The 27,480-nt window shown below is 38.1% G+C and overlaps 1 protein-coding gene across 1 annotated transcript; it reads left to right on the plus strand.

Annotated features, from left to right (window-relative positions):
* Positions 1 to 765: 765 nt before the first annotated feature.
* PITRM1 (pitrilysin metallopeptidase 1) lies at positions 766 to 27,028 on the plus strand (the record flags this gene model as incomplete). Its single annotated transcript, XM_079538352.1, has 27 exons — positions 766 to 812; positions 1,160 to 1,262; positions 2,047 to 2,153; positions 4,265 to 4,416; positions 4,789 to 4,903; positions 5,031 to 5,127; positions 5,443 to 5,603; positions 6,943 to 7,069; positions 7,806 to 7,894; positions 8,381 to 8,509; positions 10,238 to 10,351; positions 10,805 to 10,901; positions 13,084 to 13,218; positions 15,047 to 15,185; positions 16,299 to 16,415; positions 17,888 to 18,020; positions 18,734 to 18,854; positions 19,662 to 19,738; positions 20,143 to 20,308; positions 20,426 to 20,526; positions 21,356 to 21,476; positions 22,224 to 22,295; positions 23,591 to 23,703; positions 24,222 to 24,347; positions 25,497 to 25,642; positions 26,258 to 26,360; positions 26,935 to 27,028. 27 exons carry the CDS (start codon positions 766 to 768, stop codon positions 27,026 to 27,028), a joined length of 3,102 nt encoding a protein of 1,033 aa, XP_079394478.1.
* Between the last annotated feature and the right edge of the window lie 452 nt (positions 27,029 to 27,480).

The following is a 27,480-nucleotide window of genomic DNA, read 5'->3' on the forward strand; positions in this document are numbered from 1 at the left end:
GAAAAACACAAAAGAGTAAAACAGGAGGGAGATGGAGAGCGTGCAGCAGCAGGGCAGAGAGCGGAGATGGGCATTGAGTCACATGATGATACTGGAACCTGCAGGGAGACATCAGTGGGAGAAAATGCAAAAGAAGATTGGAGATGATAAGAATTCCTAGAGTGCTTGAAATTTCTCTTTTTTGAGTCAGCATTGCAGATGAAGATGCAAATCCAAGCAGTGTGCAATAGCAGTGTGGAATGTGCCGAACACCCGCTGCTCACACTGCATTTAAAACCACACGTGCTTGCTCCTAATCAGGCCTCTGATGACTTAAGACAGTAAACAACTGGACTCCTGTGTGTAGGAACAAGGGTAATTTGGTGACCAGGCCTTGTGGAAGAGAGCTATGAAATGCCTTATCAAGCTATGACCTACAAACTGTACTGATTTGCACAATGAAAGGAATAAAAACTTAGGCATAGACTTAGAACGCACAGGCGCTGTAGGTGGGTGTAACACTGTTCTGAGGCCCCTGTTACGAAGACGTTCTAGCAGGCGCTTACGAGCGTCTTACCTACAACAGATCACCCCAGTAACACCCCGGGTGTGGGACAACCCCTCTGCGCCCACACCGCCCTCAGGCGCCCAGCGGGGCGGGCCAACGTGGCGGGCGGGGCGTCCCGCCGCCGCCAATGCAGGTGGGGCTGCGGCGCCTGCGCTGCTTCGCTGCTGTACGGCCCGGCTCGTCCGCAAGGCTGACGGCCTGCGGCGGGGTGCTGAGCCATGTGGAGCCGCTACCGGGCGGCCGCGGGGCTGCTGAGCCGCGGGCGGTGAGGACGGGGGTGAAGCAAGGGAGCGGGTGGGAGGCCCTTCATGCTTTTCTTCTCGACCCCGGGCGCTAGCCGCTCGGCCCTCGGCTCGCTGCGGTAGGCGGCCCGACCTTCCCTGCCCTGCGGGCCCCACGGCTCCTGTGCCCGGAGAAAAGCTCAGCCTAGGGGCGGGGAATGGCGCGTTGCTCCCTTGGCGTGGACAGGAAGGCCCCGTGCTGGCTGCCCCTCAGCTCCGTGTTTTCCTCAGCAGCACCTCCGCTCCCCTCCCCAGCGCCAGGTGGAGGGAACGTGCCTGGCTCCCCTTCTTGTGGCCCTGAGGTGCTCCAACAGGAGATGTGCTGTTTCAGGTCTCTGAATCAGAAGTCATGGAGGTGGAAGAGCGTTCCTGCCAACGAACGGGCACTGCTGTATAGGGTTGGAGAACAAATCCACGGCTTCACGGTAACTCAGGTGAGCATTGCCTCTTGTTTGTGTTGCTGGTGCAGGTAAATTTTCCCTTGATGGGAAAAATGTCAAAATGAGGGCAAGAGTTTGTATGCTATGCAGGTATTTGCATAGATGCCACAAGTGGTCTGTTAAAAATGATGCAGTAGTTCCTTGTATTTATCTGTCTGTGACTGAATTCTTTACGTATCATTAACACATGTCCCTAAGGGGATTTGCTGCTCCAGAGTAAATGCTGCACAATGGGAGTTTGTGTGTTACAGACATTGAGCATTCGGTGTGGCCTGCTGAAAGTTCAGACAGTTGATTGATACCCCGCTGTGTGCTGGTTTATAGGAGACATTTAAGTGATATGTTATCCCCAGAACTACTTCTGTTGCTTTACTGAAAACTCCCAATAGGAATAATATGGGGAATTTCTTTTTACTTCTAAGGAAAAAAAGTTGAAGTAGAGAATGAAGGTATTCTACGGTCATTAGTAGTAACAGAATCAATAGTAGAATTGAGTTCTTTTAGTTTCCTTCTGCTGTCCTGACCACTGATGTGTGAATATATGCCTTCTCTTTAAATTTTTGAGCAGTTTATTCTGGTCCTAATAGTTACACCAGATGAGTAAGTCCTCCGATTGTAACGTAGTGTATTTTTTAATATATTTTCTATTTAAATACATACAAATATTTCATAAATCATAGAAACACATGATCAGTGAACTGATTGTTGCTATGTCATCCTTAATTTATTTGATCTCTTAGCAGTCAGTTTGTAATACAGATGTTTTCTTCCAATACAGGTGACAGCTGTTCCTGAGCTGTTCCTGACTGCAGTGAAGCTTAGTCATGACAGTACAGGAGCCAGATATTTACATGTTGCTCGTGAGGATTCCAATAATCTATTCAGGTAAAGCATGTATATGTATCACATCCAGCATCAACCTGTGCTTTATACGTTGTAATTCAGCTTCGTAATTAGACTTTTCTGAGATAGCAAAGACAGAAGTACTTCCTGTATGGTTCTTGCTTACAGTAATTCAGATTGTAACAGATGTTACAATGTCTGTTGTTCGGCATGCTGCTCAAAACAGAACCAACGCTTAACTCAAGTGAAGTTCCTCAGATACTTAAGTGGACCTTTAAAATTTCCGAAGACAGAGATTCCACAGCTTCTCTGAGCAACTTTTTCTCAGGATTTAACTGTTTATATGTAGATTTTCTTTCTTCAATATCATGTTAGAACCTTCCTTGTATTATTTAATGGTCATTGGTGCTGCTCTTTCCATCATGTGTATCTATGCAAATAACTTGTTTCCACTGTAACCTTGTAGGCATTGGAGGGTAGCTATTGGGCAAGCTTCCCTTGTCTCTTGGTACAGTCAATCTTTTGTAGAAGGCCATTAGATTAGTCAGGCACAATTGGCCCTTGGTGGAACCATGATTGCTCTCTGTAATCACCTCCTTGTTTTCCTTGTGCTTCCACATAACTTCTAGGAGGATCTGTTCCACGATCTTCCCAAACACTGATGTGAGACTGACTGATCAGTAGTTCCTAGTGTGATCCTCATTACTAGTTTTAAAAATGGGTGTGATATTTCCTTTTCTTAAATCACTCTGGATTTTTCCTGCCTGCTGTGACTTTTCCAATATGATGGAAAGTGGCTTAACTACATCTGCCAGTTCCCCTCAGGGCACTAGGATGCAGTTCATGTCCCATGGAGTCATGGATGCTTGGGTCTCAAACCTGATTTTCTGTTATGATGGAAGGAACTTCATTCTCCAAGACACTGCCCTGAGGTTCAGAGACATGACAGATGTGGAAAGAGTGCTTGGCAGTGAAAACTGAAGGGAAAAGACTGAACACCTCTCTGTGTCTTCTCCACCTTGGTTGTCTCTAGTTCTGTCTCATTCGCTGGGGAGAAGGGTGTACTTTCTTTGGTCTTCCTATTCCAACCCATGTATTTGTATTATTATTCTTCACCATAATTTCCAAATTCAGGTCCAGCTGTGCCTTAGCTTTCCTTACACACCTCTACATTCTTGAGCAGTATTACTGTATTCTACCCAGGAATGTATGTCTATACTTCTTGTTTGTGCAGTTCTGTCTTAAAATTCAATATTGGAGGTCCTTACACGGCCATGCTGATCTCCTGCCCGATTACCTACACATGGGAATTGAAAGGTCTTGTGCTACAAGAAAAAATTCCTTAATAAGCAGCTAGTTCTTTTCTACTCCTTTATCCCTGAGGATGGTTTCCCAAGTGGTCCCATTCATTAATTCCTTAAACAGTGGAAAATTCATTTAGGATTCAAGGTCATGAATTTACTCTTCTGGCCCATGTCCTTCAAGACTGTGAACTCTGACAGGCCTGATCACTGTAGCCCAGGCTGTCACCAGTACTGACCCCTCTCCATTAGTTAGTTTATCTATGTTGGTCCAGTAATTCTGCTCCTGTAATTGGGCTTTCTGTCACCTGAATTAAGAAGTCAATCTTAACACACGCCAGGAATCTCTGGCTTGCTGTGCTATTTTTCCAGATGTCAGGGTACTTGAAATTCCCTTAGAATGATCAGAGCCTGTGAGTGTGGCAGTGCCTGTTCTTGCAGTATGAATGCTTCATCAGCATCCTCCCATTGATCAGGCAGCCTGTGGTAGACACTAGTCAGAAGGTTTTCTGTGCTGGTTTGGCCTCTAATTTTCATTCATAAGCTCTTTATGTGCTTTTTGTTGCTATTTATCAGTGACATAAGACGTAGAACTTCTTTTTTACCATAAGCTTCCACAGGCTTTTCTTGAGTGTTTTGACTAAAAAAAATGTGTGTATGTGAGGTTTTTCAGCTAATTAACTGAATAGAAGAAGAAAAAGATCGTATTTCCAAGTAGGATATAAATGTTATAAATGTAACTGTTGATATTGGCAACTGTTACAGTTTTGACAATTGCTTTGTTACATTGTTACATTGGTTGGCTTCTCATAGCAAGTAAATGCGTTCTTCTCTGTTCTCTCTTTCTTACAGTTTGCAATTCCGAACCACTCCAATGGACAGCACTGGGGTCCCACATATCCTTGAGCACACAGTATTATGTGGTTCTCAACAGTATCCCTGCCGAGATCCATTCTTCAAAATGTTAAACAGATCACTGTCCACTTTCATGAATGCATTCACAGGTGAGCCTGAAGTAAATGAATTTTGTCTTAACATGGGTAAGGTGGATCTTTTTTTTCCCCTTTGGGGAGCTATTATCATTAAGTGTGAATGAGAGGTTCAGAAACTGTGAATGAGGGGTTGAAAACTAACAAAGCAAGATGACAGATTATTTGCAGTTACAAAGGCCTGGTAGAACTAGAGCTTTATAGTACACAATAAGGCAATTGTTTCTATGCTTGCATGTTTGATAAATAATTGCAGTCTTAATATATTAGTTAACTAGTGAGCTTCTTCACCAATTGTTTATATTGGTGAATGATTCAATATAAATGAGAACAGAATACACCTCAGACTTCCTAAAATTCTGATCTTTTATGTCTGTTTGTATACAGCTAGTGATTACACACTCTATCCATTTTCAACACAAAATCCCAAGGATTTCCAGAATCTCCTGTCAGTGTATTTGGATGCAGCTTTCTTTCCGTGTTTGCGGCAGCTAGACTTCTGGTAAGCTTGAGATGAAAAGCAAACTTGAAATCTTTTTTTTTTTTAGATTTATAAACAAAAATACAAAATCAAACAAATGATCTCTTGAGCTCCCAAGCAATGTTTCCTGTTATTAATTTTTTTTCAGGCAAGAAGGTTGGAGGTTAGAACATGAGAACCCAGCTGATCCTCAGACACCTCTAATTTTCAAAGGAGTTGTTTTTAATGAAATGAAAGGGGCATTTGTAAGTTTTGTGGATTTTTTTTTTCTTTTTTCTTCAGTGAAGTCAGCAAACTGAAACTTTTATCCATGAGGTTAGACTGTTGAACATTTGTTTGCATGTAAAAGAATACCTTGCTAATGGATTTTGTTGTAAAACTTCTAAGTTGACACAATAACAGAGCTATTTTTATCAAAGTATATGGGACTATAGAGCAAATTCTAATGTGAGAAGTTCTAGGAGTGTAAGTTAGAACTCAAGTCTTACTATGGACCACTTTTTATATTTGAAATGTGCTCTAATGACTTTACTAAAATGTGGTATTTTTTTTCTCTTAAGACAGATAACGAGAGGGTATTTGCACAGCACCTGCAGAATAAACTTCTTCCTGATCATACCTATGGTGTAGTATCTGGTGGACATCCCTTAAGTATTCCTGATCTCACATGGGAGCAGCTTAAACAGTTCCATGCCTCACATTATCATCCCAGCAATTCCAGGTATCTGAAATTTGTATCTTAGTAGGTTATATAGCGAGTTAGCATTGTGGTTTTATGAGGGGAAACCAGCTGTACGGTATTCTCCAGCAACTACCACAACATCATAGAATCACAAGGTTGGAAAGAGCCTACAAGATCATCTAATCCAGCTGTCCTCCTATCACCGTTACTACCCATTAAGCTACTAAACCATATCTCATAGCACCAAACAAGAAAGGAATTTGTTTTAGGGAGAGAATTGAAAGGTGATTGGAGGCAGTGGCCACTGAATGAGAGGTGGCTAATGTACACTTTCTAGGCTACGTGTGCCTGCTTGATTTTGATGATTTCTATGGAGTTTTATTTACGGGTGATTCTCCATTAACTTATGTGTTGTGAGGAAATGAACATTGTGTAGGTACTTGGCAGTAATGCAGAATTACAGCACAAGTAGCACAGATGAAGTGGTACAGAAACAGATTCAAATCAACACAGATTAGAAGTTTATAAAGAAATTGAGAGTGCATGACTGTTCATTTGCTCTTGAGTATGCTCTACTATTTTGGGTTCTAAACATTGGTTATCCCTTTGAGTTGGTATTCTGTTGGTATTGCTGCATCTATTCTGTTGGTATTGCTAAGGTCATTAAGCTAAACATCTACTTGAAAATATGAGGGTATTCTTTCTTCTGTACTAATTCTGTGGTCGATCTAATTCATTCATGGAACATCAGCTTGTGACATGACTTTGAATTCACCATCTTTTGGGGTTTTTTTTTTATTCCAAATATTTGCTTGTACCTGAGTTTAGATTTTAAATGAGGAATAACATTTACCTGAGACATACACCATGCCCGTATTTAGTCCAATGGAAATTAGTAATATTTCTTGTAGGTATGGGAGTGTACTTTGATAGACTGACTTGCACAACTCAGCTGTGCTTTACAGGTTGGTTCAGAAATGTATAATCATATTTTATATATTATGAGTGAGGACAATAACAAATGTCTTCTGAAATGTTAGAGCACTGGAGTTATGGTTCCTAGTTATTTATTAGTGTTTTCTTCTTGCAATATTGCATAATACTGCAGCTAACTGAATTTGAGTTTTTGTGGACTCTAAAGCATAACACAGAGACTGAGAAGTGCTGTGGAATTTTACCAGTACAGCTGTGGGTTTGATGTATGTGGCAACCTGTGGTAGGTCTTAAATCTTAAAATAATGTTCCTTGTAGATGTAACAGAGTCATTGGAAATCACATTGAATTCATAATGAAAGAAAAATAAACAAACAAAAAAAAGCCCTGTAGATTTTCCTGTAAAAATCTGTTTCTTAATTCTAAGCTTCTGTTTGAAATGCAGATTCTTCACTTATGGTAATTTTCCACTGGAACAGCATTTGAAACAAATTCATGAGGATGCACTGGTAAAATTTGAACGAATTGAATCGAAGACTGACATCCCAAAACAAAAACTCTGGGAAAAGCCTGTAAGTATTAAAGATGTCTTTATATCTCTATATGTATTTAAAAAAAAAAAAATGCACATCCAGCAGTGAAATTGCAGAAACTTGAGTATAACAGCATAACATTTTAGCCCAGCCTGCTGGGGTTATTTTCTTTGTTTGTAAGTGTATTAAGTGAGCTAAAACTTTTTGTTGTTGTTGTTAAAAGGGTTAAAAAAGAATGTTTACTTTAGCATTTCAGTAATGTAATTATTCCATACCTTTGTTCATTTTCATTATTTTAGTTTTCATATGCCCTCAGCATTTAGAGAACTGGAGCATTTATTACTGTGAAGCACCTAGAACTAGGGATAAGAATGTTAATACTTTGTATCAGGAGATGCTTCTTTAATGTTACCTAAACTTTGAAAGGTTGGTGTCAAAATAACGTTTTCCATTCATTTAAAACCTTCTCTTCCCTACTTTGCCTGGAAGCTTAAATTTTAGTTTGAAACCGTGCTTAGGGTGTTGTTTATGGACAGATTTTCTTGATCCTGTTTATTTCTCCTCTTGTAAAAAGTGAAGTTACCAGTCTTGTCTTTTCAAGGTATACTGAGTAAATATTGTGTGTCTGTATGCATACTTGTGAGTAAATATCTGCAAAATCATTTTAGGTTTTTGTGAGGAGGATTTGAGGATGTAAACAGTCATTTTTTTTTTAAATTTGTAACTCTATTCTGAGTTTAGTCTCCCTCAAATGTACTTTTTTAATACTTTACAGCAAGAACACCATATAACATGTGGTTTAGACTCATTTGCTGCTGATCCTTCCAAGCAGACGACTGTCAGTGTCAGTTACTTGTTGACAGAGTAAGTCTTATCAAAAAAATTTCTTAATCAGCCCTGTGGGGGAGAACTAGACAAATCCTTCTTTAACAAAGGAGAGTTTAATTTGCTGAGAGTTTTTTCTTGTCTTTTTCTTTAGCTGGCAGAGTTAAGGAAAATCAGCCACTCTCTCACAGAATTATTCAGTGGGTTAGGCTTTGAGAAAACTGGCTTCTTGTTATTTTGGTTGCCTTCCATTTTTTCCAGTTTTTCTTTCTAAACCAATTGCTAACTTTTGTCCTTGTCTACTAAGTGAGCTTACAGAGTTTCTAGAATTACTGTTTATGATGAGTGAAAAACCCAGAGCTCTTAATTTTCTAAGTTCGGTGTGGTGTTCATAAGTCATAATTATTTCTCCCTTGCCTCCATTACATGGTTTTGTAGAAGTAATTCTTCTGAAATGAAATCAGAGACGTTTGGTGTTACATATTCATAGCTTGATGATTTTTAATAATTAATATTTTTTTTCAGTATTACAGATGTTTTTGAAACTTTCACGCTAAGCCTCTTGTCTTCACTATTGGTTGATGGACCAAATTCTCCATTTTACAAAGCCTTAATTGAGTCTGGCGTTGGTACAGATTTTTCTCCTGATGTTGGGTAAGTGTTACAATTTAACTTTCATCACTATAAAACAATGTTAGAGAAGATGTAAACCAGTATGAAGTTTGAAAAAGCTGTCTCTCATACAGACAACAGATACCACATCAGAAGAATCTGAATCGTTTTTCCCGATAAAGCACTGTCAGGTCTAAATTTTAGCTTGTCAATATCTTGTTAGAAGCTGTGTTAGTTTTAAAGAAGTTTGGTGTTAACTATTCATGTTAACAAGAAAATATGTACATAGGAACACGGTGTGCCTTCATTACTCTAATTTACTTGGAGTTTTCATCTTTTGTGTTTGGTGTTACGCAAAAGAATGATAAAAATGAGTTGGCTTTTTTGGTGCACTGTTACTGTTGTTTTCTTACTTCAATTCTATGATTAACACTAGATCAGTTTGGCAGAAATGTGTTTTAATGCAATTAGATACCATTCTTTTATCATCTCCACAGTGAGAGAAGGGTATATATGTCAATGTTTATTTATTCAGAAAGTAGTATTTGCAAGCAGTCTGCTAAACTAGCTAGTTCTGTACTGCAACCTATAGATGAGTGGGTTCTGTTAACTTCACTACAGGCTCAGCTGCTCATCATAGCTTGCCTTTTTTGTCAGCAAAAGGAAGCAATTTCAGGGCATGAACATCTAACTGATATTAGATATGAAGATGAGAAAAACCATTCTTTGTTTCCACTATCTCAGATGTTTAAGTGCAAATCCTAAACATAATAATAAAGTATGAATGTAATGCCTTGGGATAATCTGCTTGGCTTGAAGTTATCTCTTTCGGGTTTGCTGCAAGTCCTTTGTCATGAATACCAGTGCTGTGCAGATATCTTGATACCACAGGGCATGGTATCTGTCTTCAAACACTGAAGAAATGATTCAGTTGTATGTTTTGTCAGCTAAGCCTTTTGTATGTTTAATGTATCTTGACTCATACAGTAAGTTGTCTTCAGTGTGCATCAATGACTGTGCTGATGAGTCCAGAGTTTGGTATTCCTGAATTTGACATCTGAATCTGTCATTGAATCTATTCTTTTTTTAATATGAAATAGTGAATTTTTAGATTTGATTAACGCTAATTGCTTTTTGCATGTTGGCTTTGATCCAAATTATTAAATGCTGCATTTTTATGTGAGTAACAGTTTGTCTCTGTAAAGAAGAGTTCTCATAGTTAATGTCCCTGACAGCCTGAGCAAAACTGTTTTTTTCTTTTTTTTTTTTTTTTTTTTTTCTTCCATCCTCAGGTGCCATTAAAAGTAATTACAACAAAAACAAAATACTTGACCTTCAACATTTACTCTGCAAATACTTCTTTAAATGTACTAATTAAAAGTACTGTTCTTCTTGCTTGCTTAGAAGTGGAATATATATCTTCAGCTGTGCAGGTAGCTGAATTTTTCACTTAGGAGGTTTTATTACCTGAAGGTACTTACTAATGAACTAGAAGATGAACAGAAAAGACTAGCTTTCTTCTGTAACTGTTTGTCTTTCTCTAATATCGTATACTATATCATTTCCTAACTGTGCTGCTGCTGCTGAAATTGAACAAAAAGTTCTTTTAAGTTCAATTTCTTCAATTTCTTTTTTTTTTTTTTTTTTTTTTTGCTATCTAGAATTTAATAATCTGTGTATGTGAAAAGAATATTTCCCCCTTGCCTTTGCTGGCAGGTTTAATGCTTAAGTTGTACTAGTTGTTGCTGAGTTAAATGTGTTTTATTCTAGGTTTAATGGCTCAACAAGAGAAGCCTATTTCAGTGTGGGTCTACAGGGTATTGCTGAGAGAGACATTGAGACTGTGAAACAGATTATTGCCAGAACAGTTGATGAAGTTATTGCGTGAGTAATGTTAAATTTTGGAGACTACTGTTCTTTCATACAGTCTTTTACAATTAGAGATATGTCTTTATATATAACTACTACTAATTACACAAGAATACATATATATATGTGTGTGTGTGTGTGTGTTAATATGCCTTGAAATTTTAATTAAGTTTCAAAAAAAAATTGCTGAAGAAGCAGTTATATTGCTCATTACCCTTAAAACTCTTATCTGTAACTTACTCTATTGTAGCATATTCATCAGCATAACCTTCAGGAGTTCAATGACATTGGTGCTGTTTCACTAAATAACACATCACGATAAGATTTTCCTATCAATTTTAATTCAGTGTGTAAGACATCATGGTGTAATATTTCCCTTATCGATGCCATAATTCATTTTCATAACTTCACTAAGAGCAATTAGTGCTTATGGATACGATTTCCTTCTCTCTTCACGCTTTCTCAAAGGAAAGGATTTGAAGAAGATAGGATTGAAGCTCTACTTCACAAAATTGAAATCCAGCTGAAGCACCAGTCTACGAGTTTTGGTCTTGCCCTGACGTCAGTAAGTTTGTATATGTGCTTGTGTGCGATGTTTTCTGTAGAAATAAGTTAGAAATCTGTTTGGTACACCTTTATAAAATATGGGGTCATTTTTTAGGTATCAAAAGCCTACAACTTCTCACTTTCTGGCTTTTTCTTTGTCATATCATATACATTTGTTCTTTTCAGGAGTCCTCAAGCTATTGCTAGACTCTACACTGCATGGTTTAATCAGGCAGTGAACCTGCTGTCTTTGCCTGAATAGGAGCTTTGATTAAAGTAGGACTGTACAAATCAATAAATTTGATTAGTTTAGTTAGCAGTATGGTATGTTTAGGCTGGTATTTTACAGGTTTTATAGTTAGAAAGATTATTGTGGTGGAAAGAGGCAATCAAAAATGAAATGCTCACCTGTATCCTAGTCTCACAGTAGAAAGCTCCAAAAGGAGGGATCTCCAGAAAGAGATCCTTCCCTAGTGGCAGTCAGCCCTAAAATGGGGTCTAGGAAAGGTGCAGCCAGGCTGTGGCTCTTCTGGTCACACAAGTGAATTGCCTTCACCTGTGCTCCCATGGCTGACTCAGTGCTTGCCTCAGGTGATCAATCGGTGGTTCAGACTGTGATTCAACAGTTCCCATACACGTTCTGATTACTTTTTTAAGAAAGAAATGTCATGCTGACTCTTGGTATGTTTTGGCCAGTTGCTTATCTATTTATAGAAATCAAATCAAAGGACTGTATTTTTCTTTGGAATGTAGGATTGTGCCGCTGTAATATAATAAATATAATTGCTAACACTGCCACTGGAAGGATTGTACTCTGTGTGATCTCTTCATTTAAAACATAAGTAGGAGAATTCAGAAACTGGTAGCTAGCTTTTGTTTTTAGCTGTAGGTTTCCTTTTCTTTCTGAAGTAATTAAGACTGTAGAAATTGTATTCTAAAATGATGGCCCGTTCCAGCTTGCTTATGTTTTATCTGTGCGACTGTTCAAAACAATCAAACAGTCTCCAGATCTCTTTTCTTCTTAGGTTCTGCATGAAAAGTGTGTGGAGAGTCAGTTTATCAGGGAAAAGAGATCAATGTCTCCCTCTGTGCTTCCCCTCCTTTGAGAGCTGCAGAGAGCTGTGAGGTCATCTCTTAGCCTCCTTTTCTCTCAACTGGACAATCTGTCTTCTGCTTCCTCTGATAGGACTTACCTTCCAGCCCTTTTACCAGCTTTTATTTCCCTGGACATATTCAGCTACCTTAACATCCTTCTTATAAAGTGGTGACCAGACCTATATACAGTATATTTGAGGTGAGACCTCAAATGCTAAATATGGCAGGAGAATTGCCTCTGTCTGGCTATGCAGTGTTTAATGCACCCTAAAATGCAGTTTGTCCTCTTGGGTGCCAGGCACACTGCTGGTTCGTGTTGAGCCTGCTGAAATCAGCACCTTTCTCTAGACTCTGTGGGGCTGCTCTCCTACCACTTGCATCTATCTGCACTTGTCTGTCATTCTGTCATCACTCCATCCCAAGCGTGGCATCTGGCGTTTCTCTTGTTAAACTTCATGATTTCTCTGTACACCCAAAGATCCAGTCTATCTAGATCCCTCAGCAAGGCCACTTGTCCCTCAAGTGAGTCAATACTACCTCTCGGTTTATTATCAACTTGGAAACCTTTGTAAAAGATGCATTCAACTCCTGCATCCAAATCATTGATGGAAGTGTGGAACAGAACTATCCTTAGAATTGAGCCCCATGGAACACTCCTGTTGATTAAATCACTTCATCAGACTGATAGGGTAAAAGACTGTAATATTCATGAACTGTTTTGTGTCCACCTCCTGCTCTGCTTTTCCTTGTTTCTTGGTCTGAAAAAATACGTTTATTTTAAAACGGGGAAAAAGTATTGTCACAAATTTCCAGAATGCAGATGTAAACACCTTTTCAAAAAAAGAAAGTAAGTTTATTTTTTACGATAAAGTCGGAGGAGAGAATGGAGGGGGGCAAAGGACAGATGATGTTGGTGGTATAGTCCTTTAGTCTGAATAAATATTTCAGCTTTACAGTTCTATTCAATCTAATAAAAGTGTTCATCAGTTACTACATGTCTACAGTTCAGGTATAGATGGTAAGGTAATTTTGGAGCACAGATGCTGCCAGTTACGGAAACGCACACGTAGATTGTCCTGCTTATTTAACTACCCTTTGCCTTTCAGTATATAGCCTCCTGCTGGAATCAAGATGGGGATCCAGTGGAGCTACTGAAGATTGCAGATAAAGTGTCACGGTTCAGGCAATGCCTTAAAGAAAATCCCACATTTCTTCAGGAAAAAGTTAAAATGTATTTTAAGGTAGGAACATGTTCAGGAAGATAACTACAGTATTAATTTTTGAATCACAGTTCTGTGGTTTTAACTGAAGGGTACTGAGTTGTTCATACTGTCTGTTTTTAGACGTAGATAAACAGCAGTGCTTTTTAATGAAGCATGTTAATTTTAAATGGTTAAAGTGAGAACTTAAAACTGGAAAAATTGGCCACTTGGCCACTTGGTAATGCACATACCAGAACAACAATAAAATACTAGTGTTTAATTGAACTCTGATGCCTGATGCTATAGAAGGGCATGTGAAAAGACATGGATAGAGGATTATGGGCCTGGTTGTGTATTGTGTGTAGCTTTCTATTCTTCCTTGAAAAGACTTTGGCTGTTTAAATAAGATTGTTTTAGTGCACTTCACATTCCTTCACTTGTTGTCTGAATTTTGCAGTTGGCTTTCTGCTCTTTTTCATGTGTACCTGTGTATATGTTTTACTGGAGTGTTTGCAGTTTCAAGAACAGCAAAGGCATTATGACATTGAACGATTCGAAGCCCTCTGCATTAGCTAGTAAAAACCCAGTGACAGCAGTGCTGAAGTGTCTTTCTTATTTTTGTTTTGTTGTGTTTTTTTTTTTTTTTTTTATTGCTTTGCTTAAATTATTCAAGTTGTTTTGAAGGACTCATCTGTGATACTTAACTGTCAGCTCGATTTACCTTTGGGTAAATGCTTGTTCACATACATCAAAGGTGACAGGAAACAGTGGCATCTGTTTTCCTAAAGGCATTATTAGTGTATGGAAGTAGTAAGGAACTGTCAAATTTTTGGCCATTAAGAAATACAGACACAGTATTTTTGAGAATGTTCTTGACTATGCAGTTCTGCTGAGGGTTCTGAGATAAAAACACTGCTCAATAGAAGTAATGAGAATTGTTGGATTTTCTGATATCAGAAGATGATGCACCTTATGTTGTACGTTGTGCCAGAAGATTAATAAAGCAGGAAGGCTGGAAGCAATGGAGAGGATGCTGTTTATCTGTCCTTGGCATTTTACTCTTTAACTCTGTAGTCAGTCATGTTTCCTTTGTCTTTCTGTATAACCACAGGGGAGATAAGCTCATAAAACAGGGAATCCAATTACAGTGTTTCAAATTATTGGGTGTGTCTCTCAGTGTTTGACTCCTACATTGAAATGGGCATTTTTGAGGTCACTGTCTTTTAAATAGCCCCCCGTTGTTATATAAAATGGTAGCTGCTGAGTAATTTTGTTATGAGTTTTCCACAGTGCAGTATAAACAAAGAAATTTGACAGCAGTTGTGATGCTTGCATAATGCATGGAGTTCTTTAACAGCAAGACTGTAAGGCATTTTTGAGCAGGACAAGGCATGCACATTTTACGTCATTTGGGATCGCTATGCGCTCAAGCTTGGGCAGGTTGAATGAGATGTTAAATGAAATTCTCCTGCAGTTAACTGGATTCCTTATCTTAGAACATTCTCCAGATATAAGTTATGGCATGCTGCTCTGCAGTGTCATACACAGTTGTTTCACCTAGATTTAATTACACAAGTATTGTATGCTGTTTGGGGAATCAGACTCCATTCTAAAATTTCACCAAAAGTTGTTCATTCTTGTTCATGTTCTTGTTCATGAGCTGCCTCTCATATCCTCCCTAGCAGCAAACTGCTTCATTAAATGAGGAGTTTAAATAGCCTGTTTGTGATTCTTTTGATAATATGGTAGAACCAAGTAATGCATGGGCTGTTCTGATCTACTTCTGATGAAGCAATACTCTGAGACAACACAGGTGGAAGCAGCCCTCAAAATTAATAATTCTCTGTTTTGGGATGCATTTCTGCAGGATAACCCGCATAGATTGACTCTGTCGATGAGTCCAGAGAAAGACTACTATGATAAGCAAGCAAAACTGGAAGCAGAAAAACTGAAAAAGAAGGTCAATGCTCTTTCTGAAGAAGAGAAAACACAGATCTTTGAAAAAGGTTAACATACTTATACGTGGTTTCTGTTTGGGTAACTGTTTAAAATACACTCGGTTGGTTTGTTGTTGTGTGTTTTTTTTTTTTTTTTTTTAAGCTATTGCTCTGTAAACTATTTTAAATTCTTTAAATATATCAAACATGTTCCAGCATTTGTTCTGAACTGAATTTTTTTTTTTGTTATAGTTGGTAAGCTTGTGTAATACACGTGTTAGGAAGCTATGCAGTTTATACTAAACTATGTGGTTGGTGTATTCCATTACCTTTAGCAGTTAGAAAATGAAGTGATCAAAGATTTCAGCCAACAGTCAGTAGGAAGAATGTTTTAAAATTTATCTGCTTTTTCTTCCTACTAACTTGCGATTAGTACAAGGTGAATAGCACCGTTTACCTTCAAGCTCTTTGTTTCTGAGCACGTGAAGTTTGCTCCATGCTTCTATAAAATTTACATTTTGTAATTGTATTTCTTTTCTACTTAAAAAGCCAACTATAGAAATAATATTGTTTGGCTTATTCTGAGGAATAACATGAACTTGGAAACCTCGAGCAGTCATGTCTTTTTGTTAAAACGTTGATTTAGACACAGAAATCCTATAAAAAATGGAGTTAATGTTCAGAAGCAGTGTCCCTGGGAGGGGAACAGGGGAAGGCGATCTTTCAGATGAGTTTGTCTACATACAAAAATAATTTTGAGAATACTTATAGGCAGCCAGCTAGAATCTGAAAGAGGCTGAAATGTAAGATAAAGCACAATGGTTTAGCTACATCAGAGTACTGACAATACTTGAGAAAGTTTTCCTATGAGTTAGAACCAAGGTCTGCTTTGCCTAATGGTGTCTGCAGAGCTGGACAATAGGGCAGACTGACAGATATCACTTCTTCAGGGTTTGAAATACATGTAAGCAGGATGTGAAAGAAGGGGGTGTGTAGGAACGAATTTACAAAGGTATGGTGTTTTTTGCTGACACAATAGTGTGCAGAACTTGTTTCAGTGCAATATTTGAAAGAACAGTTGATAGTAAATACTAGACTAAAACACGTTTTTCTGATCCGCATCACCTCAGAAGATTTAGAAGATGAAAATGGTGAACTTTAGTATTCTGCTTTCTTTATTAGGTTTGGAATTAATTGATCTTCAAAGCAAACCTCAGGATACCTCTTGTCTCCCAGCTCTAAAAGTGTCTGACATTGAGCCCAAAATCCCATTCACTGTGCTGGAGACAACATTTGCAGGTTGGTGTAACCAGTATTTTCTCCTGTCAAGAACTACACTATTGGATTGTTATTCAGCACAACTATGGCACTTCTTCCATCTTAAAGAAGTTTATGTACATGCCTGGCTGTAAATAGTCATACTCTGAAACAGAACACAAACAGCTATAGCTTGTGGAGAAGGAAAAGGCAGTCATTTTGGTCTGAGTTGTTTGATTTTGACTGTTTGTCAAAGTCGAGGGTGTTCCAACAAGCTAAAAGCAATATCCAAAACAAACTGCAATAGCACTGTGGGTCAGGCAAACGTCTGGACCATGTAGCTCCTGCCTTTTTTGTCTGCCAAAGCCAAGCTTCCAGATGCCTTAGGCTTCAGAATTGTAGACTGGAATAAAGTTTTAAACAAGGAGTGCCTAGAATTCTTTGGGTGAAATTAATTTAAAAAAAAAAAAAAAAATCCGAAAGTGATTCTCACTGTTTGTTGCCCGTAGCTGTGAGCTGTTACCCTTTTTCTCTAGTCCACCACCTCTGCAGTAGATTGCAATGGTGTGTAGAAAATTCTTGATGTCACCTCTGAGGGGTGATGTTGAGGTACTCCCAGCTGCAATTCAGTTGCCTGCTCTTTGTTTAGCAGTAGAACACCTGACGCAAGCTCCCTGCCTCCTACTTTCTCACTGCCTGCCCTGCCCTGCAGTCAGAGAAGTCACTAGGTATGCTCAATTTTTCTTGAGCAGTCCTGCTGCTTTCCAGAGACTTAAGCATTGTCCAGGGTGCAGGAAGCATTTGTTAGTGCTCTCTTCCTACCTCCTACCTGTTTTTAAAAATAAGACGTGCAAGAACCATGGAGAAGTCGTCACTCATTGTAACTTCATTGAAAACGTGTCCTGCTTTGCTCATGGCTCTCCTTATGGATTGATAGGAAGCAAGAAGTCATAGCTCTCAATTTTGTCATGGTTGTGCTCAAATCTTGCAGGTGACATTGCTCTGTAGTATATTTTTAACAGAAATTTTTCTGTCGAAATTGTCAGCAAGGGTCAAGTACTGGATAATTTTGATACTAAAATGACCTGTGTTGTGAGAACTGTGTTTATTCTAATAGCTGTTGTTACAGTAGAACGTACAAAGTGGGAACCTCTTTTTCTCAGCCTTTGAGTAGAAAGACCAAAAAAACAACAAGTAAAAGAGAAAAACTTCTCAAGTCATTCAGGAACAAATTATCATTCCATCACTTGAGTGTTATATGTAAAATGTGTAATTTCTCTCTTTAAATTTTCCAGGCATGTCTTACTTTACCATGTACAAAACTAAACAAACAAACAAAAAAGAAACAAACACAACCCCCACTGCAGTCCAGCATTCAGTGCAATATTCCAAGTTGAAACAAAAAGTGGATCTGAAGTGATTACAGAAAATAACTCTAAATTCTTGTAAGAAGTGGTTTTGCTTTCATGTACTTACAGAGGAAACCTTTTCTTTTCTTGTTTATTCATCCCTAGCTGATGAAGTTCCTGTCCAGTACTGTAGTCAGCCAACCAATGGGGTTGTGTACTTCAGAGCTGTTTCCAGCTTGAACACTCTTCCTGAGGAGCTCAAACCATACGTGCCACTGTTTTGCAACGTCATTACGAAGTGAGACATTTACTCTGCTAGAATCTAAAGCAGTAAGATATATTACAGCTTACTGAAATAACACTGCTGCTAATGATTTCAGTGGCTGTTCTTGTAGGAAGGAGACAGTGATAAGTTGGTGTCCTTCTGAAACACTGATTCTTCCCTCTCCTCACTGAGTTGCCAACTCCTTTAGCCTTTGTTATTCTCTGCATTCCTTTGTTCCTGGGTGTCAACATGAGCATTCTCCAGATAGATGGGGAATTTTATCTGAATGGAAAAAAGCCTCACTGAAATTTAAGTTTTCATGTAGATTTTTCTTTGTCTGGTTTCACAATGTGGTCAAAGGAACACTCATAAAGGGGCAAGAGTGGCACCGGACATATTAAGTGACCTGGGCCAGAAGGAGTCTGTTCTTTTTAGTAGTGATAACAGCTTATGTGATGCTACTACTCTAGCTCCACGTGTATGTTGGGAGCAAGCCTGTACACTAAGCACCCTTTTTAATACTCCATTTTGAATTTGCAGTGGGTTTTAGCTGATGGCTTGGTGTATTACTATTTTTTTTTTCTTTAGTAAGTTGTGAAGTATTACATTTGCTTGATAACACTGCAAATTGCTTAGTTGCTGCATTGTATTTGCCTAAAAAATGTGAAGTTTCCTTCACATTTGGTCTATAAGCCTTAGTCTTGCCATACAGTGAAAATGGAAATAAATCTGATTATTTTCCACAGGCTGGGATGTGGAGCCCTTGATTACAGGGAACAAGCCCAGAGGATAGAGCTAAAAACAGGTGGGATGTCTGTCAGCCCACATATCATTCCAGATGATTCACACCTGGATGTGTATGAACAGGTAAATTAATCATAAACTTACTGATGTTAAATTGCAATAACAGCTCAATAGTTAAGGTCACTCAGGGCTCCCAGTAGAGCATCAGTTAATGTGCATTGAAAACAGTGCAAAAGGGCTTATATATTTGGGTAAAATATATATTTGACAATTATAATATCTTAATATTTTGCATTAAAGGAAGCATGTGACACAGTCATCCATTTTAAGGCAGTGTTTTGCTAACATATGACTATATTTTTAGGTTCTGCAAAACTTTGGAAACAAAGAGTTAGGGACAGAATGGAGTAGTGCTGTGCGTGGAGATTGCTATTGATGTGTATATGTCACTATTAACTGTGATTGGGAAACATTCAGTGCTTTTCAGGTTTGTTAGATCTTAGCATTGGGCACTGTAGTTTTAGCAATAAATATATGTTAAGATATTTCAGAGTTACTGAGGTCTGCTTCCTGTAGTCTGTTCCCCATTGATCATGAAGTTGAGTAAGGGAGATTCTTTGCAGGAAGATTCATCCCCAGAACAGTTCCTTATTCTTCATATAAAGAACAGCTAAAACTCTACTTCTAAGCTTTTACTTACTGTTGAGAATCAGTAATCAGCAGGCTTGCTTTGTGTGATGGTCAATCACATTTCATGTCTGCTCTGATTTTAGTAACATAGCCTGCACTGAAGTATTTTTGTTTTGTGAAATATTAGGTTGGCACCACTGCATTGCTTCCATGACGAAAATTCTTGCACGTTTCTCCATTGCTTTAGTTATTTGTCCAAAGGAGTTTTTTTGTGTATGTTTTCTTTTTTTTTTCCTTCAGGGTGTGCTCTTTTCATCTCTGTGCTTGGATAGAAATCTGCCAGACATGATGCATTTATGGAGTGAAATATTTAACAAGTACTGTACATTGTTTTTTGGGTTTTGGTTTGTTTTATTTTTTTGCATGGTTTTGGGGATTCTCTTTTTCCCTCTTGCCCCAGTCACTTCTTACAGATCCTACTTTGAGGTTTATTTTCATAACTTTATCTTTGAGTGACTCCCAGACACTAAATCATACAATGATTGAGATTGGAAGGAACCTCTGGAGGCCTTCTGGTCGAGGTCCCCCAGTCAAGCATGGCCATCTAGACTATGTTACCCAGGATCATGTCCAGACAGCAAATCTAAGTACTCCATCCTTTGATGACTGTATAATGGATTAAATGGAGAAGGTGCTCTCTTGAATGAAAGATGCAGTATTTTTTAAGCCCATTGGTGTGGTTTTGCATGAGATGTAGAGACCTATTTTTACTCTTTTTCAGCCCTCGATTTGAGGAGGAAGAGCACTTCAGAGTGCTGGTTAAGAAGACTGCCCAGGAGCTATCAAATGGGATTCCAGATTGTGGACATTTATATGCTTCTATTAGAGCTAGCAAAAACCTTACGCCTTCTGGAGAACTGCAAGAAATGTTCAGTGGGATGGATCAGGTGAAAAGTTAATGGTGTTTTTAAGTGAGGCTCAAATTCTCTACTGTGGAATGGCAGTGCTAATTTCTGTTGAATCTTTCTAATGACTTCATCTGTAGTTCTGCCCTTTTATTGCAGGTGAAGTTAATGAAGAGAATAGCAGAAATGCCTGATGTTAAACCAGTACTACGCAAACTACCACGGATTAAGAAGTACCTGCTAAATAGCGACAACATCAGGTGAGTTCTAGCTTAAACGGAAAGAAACACTGTGGTAAGAGAGAGGCCATGACCTGTCAATAAGGCATGTCTCAGTATTGTAGTCCTGTGAAACAGAAGACCTGAGGAAATACTGCAGAAATGTTCAGTCCATGTTTTATGTGCTTAAGAACTTGATGGTAGCTGTGGCTTTTGTTATTTTTAACAGGTGAAATCTACAACAAATGCAAAATTCAGATGTTGGATATTCTGTCAATATACTACCTTTTTTTTTTTTTTTTTTTTTTTTACCTTGAAAAGTGCTCAAGAGCTACTGTTAGATTGCATTGTCATAGTTTAATGTGGTTTATTTTTGTTTTATTTTTTCTCTGCAATAAAAAATAGGGATGTTTTGAAACCTGCTTTATGTATCAGTTGGGCAAAATAAGACATTAGTTTCAAAGATAGTTCAATTTGATGTTAAATTGTAGTAGATTGTTTTGCAAAGAAAATGATGAGTAAAATTGCTGAAGTATATGTGCTGTTCAAAATCATGGTAGCTGCACTAGTAAAAACAGAATACAGAGGAGACATTTCTGTTCTATGAAATCTGTGTAGTCATATTTTGTGCTGAGAAGTGGTGGATAGCTACTACTGGTTTGGGGCAAACAAAAAAATAATTAGGCTGTATTTTTTTTCGGCATATTAGATGTTGTCTTAGAGTTATTATGCTATTTTCTGCGATAAAGATTATCCGTGATCACAGGTGAAATTTTCTGATGATTTAATAGAAAGTTCTTAAGCACAGTGGTGCAAATTATAATGGACTGTGCAAATCCACAAAAAGGTAGTAAAAAGTGTTTTTTGACAGATGTTCCGTGAACGCAACACCTCAACAGATGTCGGAGGCATCGAAAGAAGTAGAGAAATTCATAAAGGGCATAACTAGAAGTAAAAAGGAGAGAAAACCTGTCCGTCCCCATGTGATTGAGGTAGGAAATCACTGTGACTAATGCGTCAAATATATCTAAATTTGATCTTCTGTAGTGGCAACTGTTCAGTCTGAAGACAAACACTATCCATACAGAGATGTCTAAATAAATTGGCCAGTCAGCTCTGCAATAGGCTGGCTTTGTGGCAAAACACACAGCAGCTTGTCTTCATCCTATAAAACAGACAACAGTAATCCTGTAGATCGCCTGCCTGATCTTATCCTTAGGTGACTGCGTACGCATGAGATGAAGGAAAATTAATTCTTCCTTTCTCTATCACATGAAACTGTAACTTCTTTTTTAGCTGTGCATTACTTGGAATGCTGGCCAAATGGAAATAGGGAGTAAGGTAAAGTTCCTTAGTTGTGTAGGAATTTGCTTCATTATTTGGATGGATGTTTGGCACAAAGTGTACTTGGTTCGATCCAGCTGACAGAGAATCTACTGTCTTAATTTCTAGAACTAGAGTAGGTTCCTTCACTACACAGTTGGCTGGAACTTTTGGGGACTCTAATATTTCTCCTGGTGTCTTTTGGTACAAAATTACTCTTGAAAGTAGATTTATTTAGCATTTGCTTAGAAATACAAATATAAAGAAATAATCAAGTAGCTTGCTTATGTTTGTGAAGACATATGGGCTGATGGTGGTTTCAAAAGCTACCACAGGAAATATGAAGGAGTAGGGATTTCAATTATAGTATTCTTAGCTTAAGTCATCTTCTAATATGAGGACTGGATCTTTTGTAGAAATCTTCAGAAGTCAGACCTGTGGGAAGCAAAATGCTTAGTAGTTTGCAGATCACAAGGAAGCTAATTAATGTAAGTACAGTATTGGTTGAGGATACCAGCGTGTGTGCCCTTTATCCTACACTGTATTGTTTAAACAGTTCCTCAAACTTCATCTGTCTGTCATCCTTTTTGTTGTTTTGCTTTTGGTTCTGATTTGGAGATCATGTAGCTGACTTCACATCCATGCTTGCAGAAAATACACTGTAAAAATCTCTGTATTGTTGCTCTCAGCTATCCCCTTCTTTTCCTTCCTTTACTTCCTAAATGATTTTCTATCTGAATGACACCAGACAAAAGAGCATCAGTGACAGTTCAGTGAAAAATGAAAACTTGGTTTGGGTGTAGGAGAGAAATGCAGCTTTGTGTACCCGAGTTCCCATGGAGAAAAGGCAGTGAAAGCACAACCGAAGATTTTTCTTGCTGACAGGTCATGCACGTGGTACTGTACTTGGCCTAACCATGCAGAGATGTGGGGAAGCTGAGGAGCTGGGGAACAGATCTCTGGAGTTGTGAAACATTTGAGAGTATTGAAATGTAATTGTAAAAGCTTTTGAGAGTGTTTAAGGCTCTGTAGTTAAGTAAGCACACAGGAATATGAGTGAAAGAGAAAACTGAGTGCTTTAGGAGCCTGGAGACATAAGAAGGATTGGAAGTTCTGATGTGAAGGGATCTGCATCTCTGAAGGTATTTGAGAAATGTGTGGTGGTGGCACTAAGGGACACAATTTAGTGATGAGGCTTGGTAGGTCAGGTTGTTGGTTGGGCTTGATCTTTTGAAGGTCTTTTCCAACCTAAGTGATTATGATTCTGAATAAGAATCAAGTTTACTGCAGGAGATCTGTGAAATTCAAGTAACTGCTGCTTGTCAGAAAACAGCTTTTTTTTTTTTTTTTTTTTTGTGGGGAGAAGTGTTGTTTTTAGGATTCAATACATGTAGTTGGATAGATGGACTCAAGTGGGATGGATGTAGAAGTGGAGAATTATGAACGCTTCGATCAGAGTAAAGATGTGACAGAGAAGTATGCATCTCAAAACTCTTTGGTAATAATGTAATGTATGGACAACTTAGAAGCTGGTGAGCAAGTAGTAGCTGATGTACAGTGTCTACACACTCTGGTTTCCTAAGGCAGTTGTAGTTCTGGATTGCTAACGTGGGCAAGCTGAATGTATTAACACTGATTGCAGTGTAAGTCACCTGGCAGCTTTAGCATATGTGTGTCTGTCTGTTTGGCAGTTTCACAGTTATCAAAAAAAAAAAAGCCAGAGCTTTCAAAAGAATAAATTATCTCATCTCTGCTGTGGCAATAATGTTTTCTTTCCTCTTAGGATCCTACATTCAAACCATGCCCAATGAAGACACATTTTGTACTTCCCTTCCCAGTCAACTATATTGGGGAATGTGTTCGAACAGTTCCCTACACAGCTACAGACTATGCAAGGTAGGAAGCAGAATCAGCAGGGAGCTCGTACTTGTGTGCTGCATAACACTAAACAAAATGGGAAGTTTTAGGTCGACCGTTGAAAATGCAGTGTCAATAAAAGCTTTGTGGTGTATTTGTGACAAATTCTTTACAGAACATGGTTAAATCTGTGAATGCCCTGTTTTAGTAAGCGCTGAGATGAGGTAACTAAGGGCTACTAACCCCTAACTTTGGAATAATAGCCCTGCTTGCTTCAATGTGTCTGTAGTGACACTCCTATCACATGTAACAGAGTTGCAGTTAGGAAGCTGTTTCTGTGTTTCATTAAGGGGAAGCAATTGGAATTAAAGGATTGTTCAAAAGTAGCAACTCTTACACCTATGTCACTTTACTCAGCTGTTGTTAAATGTTACTTAATGTTGTAGATTACAAGAAGCAGTGCGTTGTAAATTGAGATCTTTTTGAATAGTAGAGGCAGAGAATATTAGTGTTACCCAATTCACTTAATATCTTTTCTATTATTTCTGTCATTACAGTCTTCGAATTCTTGCACGGTTGATGACATCTAAGTTCCTACATAGAGAAATAAGAGAGAAAGGAGGGGCTTATGGTGGAGGTGCTAAACTTAATCACAATGGAATATTCACTTTCTACTCCTACAGGTAAGTTCATATCTCAGGGGACCACTGACTACACTTGTATGCATCTTTGACTTAGTTGCAGCTCTCCTTCAAGATTAAATGAAACAAAACAAATATTGAATGACAAGAAAGTAATTCAGCACTGAGTATGCAGTTAAGGTTAATTGCTTAGTGTGTATCAGTTTTGTTAACAAACCTCTCCTTGCTTTCTCTGGTTTCTATCCCTGGGAAAGTCTAGTTTATCTCTGCTGGTTTAGCAGTCAGTGTTGCCTTTGCACCAGGTTTGTGTAAGACAAGTTTTCATTTATTTTGTCATGGGTTGAAGAGACTCGTAAACTTTTGAGATTCTGGAGTAGAAGGGCACTTTTTCTGCTGGTCTTATTTTTGAAAAAATAAGCCTCTTTTGGTGACCGTGGCTGGAATCATCAGAGATTCAGCAAAAACCATTCAGAAAGCGTTGCTAGTAATGAGTTAGATTAGAGAAAGTATATTTTCTTTTCCATTTTCTGTCATTCTGGAACAGTTAACCTGCTTTAATTTTACAAATGTATTTACAGATAAAAGTTTGAATTGAAAGTATTGAAAACTAGCTATAATTCCCAATAGAAGTGTCATGAGTCTGATAGAGTTCTGTTTTAAATCATTTTCTTTACTAAAGATAGACTAACACAGTTCTTGGGCAAGATTCCTGGCTAAAATCTGAACAGCATTGCCTCTCTGCAAAGTTTTCAACGTGGCAGGACTTGTCTTGGTTAGTATTTCAGTAGTTGTTGACCTGTTGCACCTGTTTTACGGGGAGCAAAAAGAGGTGTAGCAGGAAAAGCAACTTAAAGATACGGTATATCATAAATACTGCTGCTGTTCTTAATGAAAGCTATGCCTACTAAGCTGCTGAAGCAAACTGATAGTGGATTATGAAGTGCTGGTTTACCATCTCTTTCATACCAATTCTCTGCACACTGCCATGAAGCTGCTTTTAGCAACTGAGCTTGCTACCCTTGTGTACTCAACAATTCAAAATACATTTGGTTCACTCTATTCTACAAAGTTTGGTTTATGTATGCATGTTTTGTATAATGCATAGTAAACTGAATGGAGTAAGAACAAAGTAATTACTGTACTTCATGCTGTAAGACTCAAGTCAGTAATTTCTCTTTTTTCTCCACTAAGGGACCCAAATTCATTAGCCACCTTGAAAACATTTGAAAAAGCAGTTGAATGGGCCAAGTCTGGAGAGTTCACACAAGAAGACATTGATGAAGCTAAATTGGCAGTATTTGCTGCTGTAGATGCACCAATAGCTCCTTCAGATAAAGGTACGTTCTCACCAGCCTCTCAGCACTGGGATATTTATTTGTTTTTAAATTTAAAGGAGAGAAAATAGTTCGCTAAACTAAATCATATGGTGAAATTTGTACTTGGTGGATGCTGATTACCATTGCTCCTTTTCATAAATGCTGAATGTGTTCAGTCTCTCTACTGAGGTATATATATTCAAGCTGCTCCTCAATATTAGGTGAATGAATACAGTTAGAAGATGAAGGTAGAATAGAGGAAAAAATTTTGGCTTGGAGTTAAATATAAGCAACTATAATAAAAAATTGCCTTTTTTTTTTTTTTTAAATAGAAGTTACAAGAATTATTTTCCAGGCATAAATGTCTTAATTTTTCTTTTTTTTTTTTTTTTTAAGAAGTTAAAACATAGAACTGTATCAGTTGCCAAAAAAGAATGAATTTTTTTTCTAGATAGGTACTTTACCCAGTCTATGATCTTTGGTTTACAATTAAATCTTGTCACAGAATGGCTGTCAAATTGTAGTCTCTATTCTTCCCTTCCTGCACAAGTACTTGTCTTACTCTGCACTCCTTACATGCAGTTGTAGCTGGGATTCCAGTACATTATTGCAGTATGTGGCTTTGTTTTCTTTTAGGTATGGACCATTTCTTATATGGGATTTCAGATGAAATGAAGCAATCACACAGAGAGCAGCTTTTTGCTGTTAACAAAGATAACCTGGTTGATGTAGCAAATGAGTAAGTCTGTGCTTAGAATATGGGGGAGGGGGGGAAGCTGCTTATTTGAAAAATTACACAAATGCTGAACTTGAACAAGTTTGTAAAAGTTGCTACAATTATGTTCTTTTCTTTCTTTCATTGGCCTTTTGTCCTACTTTTACTACTTGCTTTTGTAACCGAGAGAGATTTAATTATATCCTGTATATTGCACTCTAACACATGTAGCCTCCCTCTTACATTCTGAATCTGCAGGTGATTGTTCTACTTTTCAAAAGCCCAGAAATTCTCTAAAGAACATGTCTCCTCTGCTGTCCAACTCCTGGCTAAATTGGTTCTTCTTGACTCCTACCACTTTGTGCTTATTTAGACTTGAATTCCACTGCAGAAGTTTAAGCAGATAGGCTAGTTATGGCTACGCCTCAGTGACTGTTGTATTGTGATGGCTGGGGAAAAAAACACTGCAAATTCAAAAAGCTGTTGTAAAAGCAAGCAATGGGTTTATATCCAACAGCTTTTTTTCCTGAAATATTTTAACTTGTTTAGGAGAGTCACAGAATACTGAATGCAGCAACTTATTTGTTTCTTCTTGCAGGTATCTTGCAGTTGGGAAGAGCACTCGTGGGCTGGCTGTACTTGGCCCAGAAAATACAGATATCTCCAAAGATCCCTCATGGGTCAAACGATGAATACCTGGCTGAACATCCAAGCTCATACAAAATAAGCTCATCTTTGTGACTATATTAGCTTTCTGTATTAATTTTTAACTGAGCAGTGGCCCAGCTTCAATACTACTTAAATTGCTGCTTGTAGCAACGTCCAACAAGCCAGTTAAAACTGAGTTTAAAAAAAAAAATTCTAACCATGCAGTATTAGAGAGCAGGAACAATTTGTTGTTATAGTAATGACAGACTTTAGTATTTTATTCAAGACTCACTCCTTCCATCACATATAGATACTATATAAATTAAATATTTTTGTATATGTAGAGCATCAGAATTCTAAATGGCATTGGTTTGAAAACGTGTCTGCTGTTGGATATATAAAGTGCTATGTCTCTTTTAAATTGGTTTCATTCTTTTTTATGCTAATTCCAGCTTCCTCTCACAGGTATGCGTCAGTGCATTCTACCTTACATCAA

Source organism: Tetrao urogallus (assembly GCF_951394365.1).
Source record: "Tetrao urogallus genome assembly, chromosome: 7".
NCBI classification, from domain to species: Eukaryota; Metazoa; Chordata; class Aves; order Galliformes; family Phasianidae; genus Tetrao; species Tetrao urogallus.